This window comes from Scomber scombrus, chromosome 6 (assembly GCF_963691925.1).
Source record: "Scomber scombrus chromosome 6, fScoSco1.1, whole genome shotgun sequence".
NCBI lineage: Eukaryota > Metazoa > Chordata > Actinopteri > Scombriformes > Scombridae > Scomber > Scomber scombrus.
The window spans coordinates 15,046,266-15,056,270 of NC_084975.1; the positions used below are offsets into that span (position 1 = coordinate 15,046,266).

A 10,005-nucleotide genomic window follows, 5' to 3' on the forward strand; every position below is an offset into this window, starting at 1 on the left:
GAAACAGGTTTTCCTCATAATTCCTCCTGTTCACACTGACCATTAGAAGAACCCACTCAAATGCACTTTGAGTGTAAGAGATGGCATGATGAGGGAAAAAGGTCTTAACTGGAGATAATGAGGGTTCAGCTGCCTGAGTTAGTCTAATATCTTCCACATTTGGTCTTTTTTAGTAAAAGATTTGTTTTTGTGTCTCAATAGTATTTTCCTGTTAAGCTGTGTGTGGAAGGATGGTAACAAAAAGATGGAATTTGGCACTAAAAACACCTTAAATTAGAAAGATATTGACTTAATTTAGTTATTTGGATGGCTGAAGCCTAATATTAGCTTTAAAAAAAACCTTATGAATATTTTTTTTGCACAGGAAGAGGATTGAATTTTTGTCCCACATCACTTAGAAAGTGAGGAATGATTACAGCAAGAAAAACACCAATGTTCATTTGGACATTGTTTGTTTTAAGACAGACTTGAAAACCAATATTTTAAAAGGGTCAGAAAAAAACCCCTATATGAGTGTCTACGTTTTCATAAGTGGGCAGCCTCCATCTGCTGAAGAAGATCATGCGATATGAGTAAAAGTTCCTGGATAGCTAAAATGTGGACCTTGAGGTAAGCTTTAGACTATAGCAAATTGGAGTGTAATATTAAACACAACGAATGGAGCATTACTAATATACCACAATGACACCAAATCAAATTAAATCATGTAAATGTGAATCATATAAAATGATGAACATGTACAGAAGCAGTCAAGTTTGGACACACCTCTCCATTCACTTCAATGAGCAAGTGTGTCCAAACAGTTAACTGGTGCTGCTGTTCAATTAAAAGTAATGGTGAGGAGAAATTCCTGGATAGGCTATAAGTGTAACAAGAAATCTTTGAGTGCAGTCATAAACTCACTATAGAGCAGTATGACAGCAGTGTAGTGTTACTGAGAGGAGGCGTAACTGCAATCCGCTGTATTTTTAAAACTGCGTCATCTGCAGCTTGTCCAAAAAAAACCTCAACAGTACCTCGCTGCCCCCGTTACCAAAATACGCAGTAGTGGGCTGGTAGTAGTAACCAGCATAGCGCATTTTAAACTCAGGTTGTGTCGGACAAATCAGATTATTGGGTCGGTAAACAGGATTCTGACGTAAACGGCTTAAACCCCGCCAGAGGAGCATCGCTGTGCTGCTCGGTGAGCAGCAGTCGGTGAGAGAAGAGCAGTCTGTGCACCCTCTAGGCAACACACTCCTCCTCCTCTCCTCTCCTCCTGTCCAAGGACCTGAGCATGACTCCTCTGATATTTCACTGATACTTAACGGACGACCCGCCGGTAGCATGGCTTCATATCTGGAGGTGAGGTTGTGATCTGGGACTGTTTGCTGCGGGCATGTCGGGGGATTTGTTTAGTGTCCACTAAGTTAAGTGTTCCACTTATCAGGGTGTGGTTGTGCGCCGCTTACTGTAATTAGGCCTGTTCGGACAGACAGCAGGTGGCACGCGTCTTTTCTGATCAGTGTGTATGCTCATGCCGCATCAGCGTTTGATGTCCATTTATCCCCAAATCTCCTCAGTCATGTGGGGATAAACAGGTGGTCGAGAGGCTTCAGTGTTGCCAGGGGCAAGCGGAAGCTTCCCTTTTATTTAAACGCATCCTTGGCGCACGTTATCTGTCAGTGCCAACCGCTTTTGCGCAGAGTTGAATGGATGTCTTCTTCTTGTTGCAGATCGCCGATGATGAGAAAGGCCACGAGCTGGACCTTTTCTGTGTCCCCAGGCATTATGAGAACGATCTGGAAAAGGTGATCATCCCCCATGGACTTATCATGGACAGGTAGACCAATCAACAGTAGCCTGGAAATTATACCCTCTCATAATTCTGTCAAGTCATCTGACACATTTACTGTCTGGCTCTTCCTGTTTTTACTATCTCTGACGCACACATTCACACTGGCTGATGCTAGGATTACAGTAATAGTAATCTTTATTTATATTGCACAATTGATGCATAAAATACAGCACAAAGTGCTCCACATAAAAGCTGATAGTCATAGCAATATATGATACAACAGGGAAAAAGGACTGCAGGAGATAAAACATAAAACAACACTTCAGGGGAAAGCAATAGTAAAAATATGTGTCTCAAGGTTTCATTTGTGTCAAGAGATATAGAGCTTCAGGAAGACTGTTCTCCCAAAACTGTCAGTTTGGGGGAACTTATTAATGTCTGACTCTCCGTGCCTTTAGTTCTGATCTCAGGAACAATCAGGTTTGGGTCAGAGAATCGAAGTGACCTAGCAGGCCCACATGTCTTTACCAAGTCAGATAGAAAAGATAGGGGAAAGCCATTCAGTGATTGGGGGGGGGGGGGGGGGGGGGGGGTGTTAAATCTCTGTTGCAGTCCAGAGAAATGCATGGTAAGCAATTATGTCTAAGTGCAATATCGTGATAAGGATCTCCTCCCTGCCAACACAAACTGCATTCAACACTGCATTGTAATTCAGTATGAATATGTTCCCCTTCCCTGTCCTCATCCAATTGTTTATCTTCCCTCTCTGGTGCAGGACAGAACGTTTGGCCCGCGACATCATCCGGGATATGGGGGGACACCACATCGTAGCTCTGTGCGTGCTGAAAGGGGGCTACAAGTTCTTTGCAGACCTCCTGGACTACATCAAGGCGCTAAACCAGAACAGTGATAAATCAGTCCCGCTGACAGTGGATTTCATTAGAGTGAAGAGCTACTGTGTAAGCTGAATTTCTCATTTCATTTCCAGGAATCACTTGTGCTGATGTTAGGTGTGCGATATGGGCTTGGCTCCAAATACAAATGAAAACAATCACATTAAATTTAGAAATTGACTTCACACTGCAGATTTGACATTTTAAACATTAAAGGTAGATTTGTGGTGCAGCTTTTTCTTATGACTCAGACAGAGCAGACGAAATGAGGTTAATCCAACTCTGCAACCGTAAACACACCTGTATGATGTATGATGTCTCCTCTCTGTAGAATGACAAGTCAACAGACAATGTCAAAGTCATCGGAGGGGATGAGCTGTCCAATCTCTCAGGCAAGGTTGGTCCTCTGATGTTGGAATGGAAGAAATACTTAAACTACACAGATTTTTTTTATAAATGTATACTTAATCAACTGTTCTTTCATTTTATTTTCTGCAGAATGTTTTGATTGTTGAGGTAAGACTTATTTTTTATTCTGTATTAAGGGTGGGTGATGTAAACAAAACCGTTGCAAGTCTTCTCAATTTAACTGTAGGGTAAAATAATGAGATGGGAATGTCACTTTTTGGACTAATCCAGCCAGCTGAACACTTCAGTCCTTATTCCCATTGATATGATTTCATGTTGGTTCTGTATTGGTGTACATGGTGATATTGGATGAGTGTGTGCCAGTATTTATTTGTCTTTTATAATTACATTTCTCGATTTAAAACAGGGACATCTGTCTTGTATTAATGTCATATATTGTTGTTTTCTGTTAATGCCTCCACTTTAATGTAACCACTTCTTATATCCTACATTGTAAAAAGGATATTGTGGAGACAGGAAGGACGATGCAGACGCTACTTTCCCTGCTGAGTGAATGTAATCCCAAGATGGTTAAAGTTGTAAGGTAAGGTACCACTGGCTGGTATGTTCTCAGAGAGAGTGCATGTAGCAGTGATCTTAGCTAATGGACACTCTTAGTTTAGGACTGTATTAGAGATGTAATGTGACAGAGGGAGGGAGCAGCTTAAGAGTTAATCTGCCGTACTATTAACTGCACTGTGAAAGAAAAGGCCGTTTCGCTGATGTACTCTAGACGGCTGGTTGAAACAGGAAATGTGATGAAGCAATATGTTTCCTCTGATGCCTGCATGTGCACATGTTCACAATAAGCTGCAACTAATCAATCAACAACAGAAAACTTTGTGTGGCATGCGCGTTAACCACTCAGCTACAAAGGCGCTTCCTACCACTCCTACTTTTAAATTATTTTATTTCATAATGGCGGTTCCTAGTTTTGTATTACTTAAGTGAAATAACTTTCCATCATCCGCTTATGTAGCTGAAGTCCTTATTTCAAATATAGCAAATCAAATCTTGCATAAAGTGAAAACGTGGGGTTCAATCATAGGCAGAGCAATTCATTTAAAACAATGTTAATGTTTTAATGTGGTTTCAGTTGGACTTTAACATTGAAGAAAACAGCGTACTCTTGTGTTTTGGACTCTTGTGGTTGGACAAAATAAGATATCTGAAGACGGCTTGGGAAATTGTAATGGTTGTTACAAGCATCTTGGAAAAGACGTCTCAGTTGCTTTTGTCTCTTCATGTAATCCCAGATTGACTGGATGATGTTGACATCAGGGCTCTATGGGGGCCATACCATCTCTTGCAGGACTCCTTGTTCTTCTTGTTGCTGAAGATTGTTCTTTTATGACTCTGGCTCTATATTTGGGCTCATTGTCATGCTGCGGAATAAACTCAGGACTGATCATACTACTCCCTGATTGTATTTCAATATGTGTAAGAACTGTAACCTCCAAGTGCCTCAAACCTTTGCACAGTACTGTATGTATTTTGAGTTGGCAGCAGACATGTCATTTGTATTGAGGTTTTGAGAGATCAGAGGTAGATATTTGAAAAAATACGGGCCATAGGGAAAACATACAAATGTTCTTTTGTAATTTGGGTGAACTGACCTATGAAGACAGTGGGTTTTTCCAGTAATTGGTCACCACTTGCATCTAAAATAAGCTCCACACAAAGCAGTTGATCTTGAACAGTGAACAGCATTTGTTTGGCCAAGGTGTTGTGCAGGTGTACAAATGCAATCAATGCCATCTGTCAGGAATAAAAACCTGTGCTGAAAAAGGTCAAGGTGACAATTCTTTCTCCTTCACATGTTCTCTTTTGAGGCATTTTTTATATGATATCCTGTTTTCTGTTTTTGTTTTTCCAAGTCTTTTGGTGAAGAGGACCCCAAGGAGTTCAGGGTACAGACCAGACTGTGAGTACTTCTTTACTCATCGTAACAACTTACATCACTTGTGTACTTTATGTAATGCATTAGTGTATGTTATTCCTCACTTGGGCACTTACGTGTGTCTGGGGCTTTGAAAGGGTGGTGAAGTGTTATTCAATACAGCTATGTTTTCTGCACAGGATTAACATTAATTTCTGGAAAATCTACTCCAAATGTAGCCGAGCCTGGCACTTCTGCACTAAAGCTTGCATGATAGCCACAAGGTCACACTGTCTGTGATTATGTAATGCTTTTAGGTTCGAGTTGGATAATCTCTTTAAGATTGTCCCTGAAGAACAGCTGTTACTGTAAGCGTTTTGACTTTCCGCTATACAGCACTACCATTTTAAGTATATCCTCATACAGACAGTAAAAGAGCATCAGTTCACTAAAGAGCCTCTTCTTAAGTTAATGTTTCCGGATCTAATTTCAGATCACTTTAACAGTTTTACTTCCACTGTGTTTACTGTACTGTATATGACTCACATTGGTACTGTCTTTATTTTTATCTCAGACATTGGGTTTGAGGTGCCGGATTCCTTTCTGGTGGGCTACGCTTTGGACTACAATGAGTACTTCAGAGATCTCAGCGTGAGTTTATAGAATTTAATTAATCCAGAAGTATTGATGATCCAGAATTGCTATGTCCCAATTCTATATCACCACCAACTGTACACAATACGTACTATACTGATTCTCATGACTTTATATACAAAATATCAATGGACTTCACATTTTTGTATGAATATGAATGAATCAAAAAAGGGAATGCCACTGTCAGTTCATCAGCACATTTTTTTTTTTTACATCATATATTCAATACATTTAATCTCCCTACATGAAAATGCTGCTCAAAGCCATCTTCACACTGGCAAGAATATATTAGGCATTTATAATTGCCCATTTATAATAAGTTTTTTTCCCCTTTTTTTTTAAACAGAAGACATTTTGTTGTGTCGAAATGGAAAAAGGTGTAAATAATCAACTTAATGATGGCTGAATTGCATTCACCTGCTTTGGTTTCAGGGTCCTGGTGTTGTGCATGCTGGCTCACTCTCACACTCTCATGGCTATACCTGAATATGGCAGAGCCATCATTAATGTTATTAGCGACACCTGTGATTGTTCCTACAATGACACTATGCCATGAAAAAAGGTCTATTTTGATGGAGAAATACTAAATCCTTCTTATGTTGTTGAACTTCTATTATTTTTTAACATGATTATGGGGACTTGAAAAAAAGATCATGTGTAATTATATAACTTCTCAGATATGTTGTGGCTGTATGAAGTGCTTTAAAAACATGAAATATAACTGCCCTTTGGTTTGTTTGTAATTATTTCACAGCACATCTGCATACTGAACGATCAAGCCAAGGAGAAGTACAAAGTGTGAACTGCAGCGCTGCAGAGATGATGACTGAAATCAATGACGACTAGGACCACTGTGATGACCTTCCCTAGCTTTGCTGTGTTTTGAATCTTTATTTTTCTACACAAGAATCCACAACATGTGACTTGTGGGTTGTAAATAACCTCGAGGAATATTTCTTTTCACCCATATTAAATAAATGGGATTATTATTATGTATATTATTGATATTTTGGTTGTTCAATTTAATTTATTTATTCACTTATGTGTATAGGCTTTAAATGTTAACTGCAGTTTTATCTTGGAGATAGAAAGTGAATGACATTTATTTGCCCATTAAATCACGTCTCAGGCTACTGCTTTATGTTCAGTGAGCTGTCAGTCAAATATAAGTAGCCCTCAATTTCTACAGTATATGTTTATGTTTTGACTTATGAAATGTTGAAATAACCTCTCATTATGCTATAAAATGACTGACTTGGAATGTACTGTATGATTTATTTCATGTGACGTTTTCATCAAGGACCTGTTTACAGCAATACAAATCCTGTTAAAACCTTGATTCCTGTTTTTTTAATCCCCTATTGCACTTTTTCAGTTCTCACAGAAGAGATAGAAGCATTACCATCACATTTTAAAAGTAATTTCTCTACTTTTTATATTCTAGAAAAATAGTCCTCTCCTTTCGTGTGATATTTGCATTACCCTTTGTGATGCTCTTATTAATTTATTTATTTACTAACTAACTTATTTATCCATTCATTTGGATAAGTAATGTAGAATAGCCATGAAATCTCCCCTACACTGCACTAATAGTTAAATGGCTTGTTGATGTACTCACGGGCTGTTACGTTCAAGTCATATCGGAATTATCGTAATTACGACAATTCAATTTATAAAATAGCGTTCACATTCGCCTTAATGCATCCATTGTTTACGTGACCAAGTGGCAATTTTACTGGGACGCTGAAATTTTTCTAAAAGCTTTGATACATCCTATTTAGCATATACAAGCAAGAATGTGACTAAAAATTAAGCTGGGCTCCTCACGTCAACCAAATCCGTTCTTCAATTACATTAAACTCACACTTAACCGATATGATGTAATTTTGTCAATGCATTTAATTGCATTATGTTGCTTTTGGGACCAATCTGAAATTTTCAGTACAAAAAAAAACAAAAAACTGTCGGGCGGATCTAAGCCATTCATCCGACAGAGCTTGAACGCGGAAGCTCGTCGCCTACTGTTTACATGAACCTGTGCGCCAGGGCGTCGTTAACATGGACTAATCTACCCCTTTGTGCATAAAGAGGATATGACAGCTTTAACTGAAAAGCATTAACGAGAATGACTTTTTTGTTTTCACAGTTAACTCGCCATTTACTGTAGGGTTAGCTTTAATGCTAACGTTAGCCTGTCATTGCACGGTGTGACGTAACGACGTAAGGTCACCTTCACCGAAACCTCACAATTACCGTGTGTGACACTAGTATGTTTCACTTATAGTACAGTATAATATACCAACCTGCTGCTTCCAGTTTGTTTGGATTGCTACTTTACATATTTCGTATACGAATGTTTTATACCTGCTCTTCATTTTTCCTAATTTGAATTGAAACCGAGCTGCCATCATGCCCATTAAAGAGGATACAATATCAGTTTTAAAGCAGTTTGACATTGGAGACAATTTCTCCTATCTGCCTGCGATGCCTAAAGCCTCAGTGCTGGTCCCACTTTTAGTGAAGGATGGAGAGCTGTACACCCTGATGACCCTGCGGTCCAAGGAGGTAACCTGTGCTAATGTTATTTACAGGAAGGATAACAGAAGTCTGTTATTCGTCAGCTTTTGATAAACTTATGTATGTCTGCAGCTGAGGAGCAATGCTGGTGAAGTGTGTTTCCCGGGCGGGAAGAGAGACCCCAGTGACAGAGATGATGTGGAAACTGCCCTGAGAGAGGCAGAGGAGGAGATAGGTTTACCACCTGACCATGTCCAGGTGGTCTGTACACTGTTCCCTATTATCAACAAGGTAAATTAATAGTCCCCTCCTGGACACCAGCTATTTTCGGTCCATCTCTATCTCAAGTTATCCCTTCTCCCATCTCTTTTATTAACAGAGAGGTCTTTTGGTGACCCCAGTGGTTGGCTTCATAGAGGAGTCATTTTGTCCCAGGCCAAATCCAGCTGAGGTCAGTGCCGTGTTCACCGTCCCCCTGGACTTCTTCGCTAGTGAAAAGGACCACTTTGCTACTCATGGTGCTGCTGGGATGATGATACCCTTGCACTCGTTTTATTACGTGGACCCTGATACAGGAAGCCAGTATCACATATGGGGCCTGACTGCTATGGTGGTCATAGTGGTTGCTACCCTTGCTCTAAGGAAAAAACCTGAGTTTGATATTGGTTTTGACTCCGAGGATCCACTACCCTTCTTTCAACAGGTTCTACAACGAAGACTTAGTAAACTGTGACTGCTTTTGAACATACTTGTGCCAATATAAAACACCTGAGCTCATATTTTTTATTATAACTACAGTCTATTAATACAACATTGTGTATGAGTGACATGTTAAACTTACATTAGAATTAATATGAAATGCCTGTAAAACTTTTGCACTTAAACTTTTCTTAACTAAAGGGAGTAAAAAAAGAACTAAACCAAGACATTTGTATTTTTATTAATTCATTTAATGTAGCAGCAGGATTACAGATATAAACTGAAGAGTATACAAATGTCCAGATCAAGGCAAAGTACATGTTAATAATAGTTCAGATGTATGATAACACACTGGGGTTGACCTTAATCCCTACTACAGGGTCGTAAGGCTAGATACTAAAGCTCAAGCTACACAGAACGGATACAACAGAACTGTCGGAGAATGTGAAATAGAAAGCGAACTAGGAAAAGTGAGCAAACTGATTACACACAAGATACCGCTCACACTATTGGCAATTAACAGTAAATTTATCATGGTTGCTTCTTTTGATCAAGCATTTCACAGCAACAATAGTAATGTTGACAAGCACATCAACACAAGAAAGCTTTCCATAAAACAATCTCCACTGTTTCGTCCCTTTTACCTCACATGTACAAATCTCATGAGGCATGAAAAAAAAAAAAAAAAAAAACTTTCAACAGAAAATAAACAAGTTGACAATTCACTGATGAAGCTGCACAATATTATGTTGAGAGTAATAACTCTGATATCTTGCAATGGATTTCTAAAAAGAAAATGTTAACAGTAAAATATACAAGTATGGGCTGTGGTTATGCTCGTGTTTAGAAATAAATTTTCATCGATGAAAAGTGTCCTGATTTTAAACAGTCCTAGAGAATAAAAAGGACAAGGGGCCAAATAGCACACAAAAAGGGACACAAGTAAACACAGCAGAGTAACGGTAAAGTTATCAAGGCACACAAAGTTCTGTTGAAAGCATCACAATTGATATTCAAGATACCCCTGCAGTATATTTCACATTTAAATATACACGGATATTCATTTACATGACTGAAGGACAAAACCGATATTGTGTAAAGATTTGTGTGCTATCTTTGCCACCATTAAATCAATGTTTCACGTGTTTGTTTGTTTTTATACGGTGGAAGTGGCTATT

General features: G+C 39.0%; 2 protein-coding genes across 2 annotated transcripts; both read left to right on the forward strand.

Annotated features, from left to right (window-relative positions):
* The first annotated feature begins 1,071 nt into the window (after window positions 1-1,071).
* Window positions 1,072-6,932, forward strand: hprt1l (hypoxanthine phosphoribosyltransferase 1, like). Its single transcript, XM_062420748.1, has 9 exons — window positions 1,072-1,344; window positions 1,716-1,822; window positions 2,553-2,736; window positions 3,002-3,067; window positions 3,169-3,186; window positions 3,540-3,622; window positions 4,956-5,002; window positions 5,532-5,608; window positions 6,366-6,932. Exons 1-9 carry the CDS (start codon window positions 1,327-1,329, stop codon window positions 6,411-6,413), a joined length of 648 nt encoding a protein of 215 aa, XP_062276732.1. The 5' UTR covers window positions 1,072-1,326; the 3' UTR covers window positions 6,414-6,932.
* A 720-nt stretch (window positions 6,933-7,652) lies between these two features.
* Window positions 7,653-9,972, forward strand: nudt7 (nudix (nucleoside diphosphate linked moiety X)-type motif 7). Its single transcript, XM_062420119.1, has 3 exons — window positions 7,653-8,176; window positions 8,261-8,419; window positions 8,508-9,972. Exons 1-3 carry the CDS (start codon window positions 8,021-8,023, stop codon window positions 8,859-8,861), a joined length of 669 nt encoding a protein of 222 aa, XP_062276103.1. The 5' UTR covers window positions 7,653-8,020; the 3' UTR covers window positions 8,862-9,972.
* Window positions 9,973-10,005: the final 33 nt, after the last annotated feature.

Excerpts from the sequence above, each read along its gene's own strand:
- hprt1l (XM_062420748.1), top strand. Across the intron at positions 1,823-2,552 it reads CATGGACTTATCATGGACAG|GACAGAACGTTTGGCCCGCG; the intron begins GTAGACCAATCA and ends TCTCTGGTGCAG. Across the intron at positions 5,609-6,365 it reads AGTACTTCAGAGATCTCAGC|CACATCTGCATACTGAACGA; the intron begins GTGAGTTTATAG and ends ATTATTTCACAG.
- nudt7 (XM_062420119.1), top strand. The coding sequence starts at position 8,021 with ATGCCCATTAAAGAGGATACAATATCAGTTTTAAAGCAGTTTGACATT. Across the intron at positions 8,177-8,260 it reads TGACCCTGCGGTCCAAGGAG|CTGAGGAGCAATGCTGGTGA; the intron begins GTAACCTGTGCT and ends GTATGTCTGCAG. Across the intron at positions 8,420-8,507 it reads TGTTCCCTATTATCAACAAG|AGAGGTCTTTTGGTGACCCC; the intron begins GTAAATTAATAG and ends TTTTATTAACAG.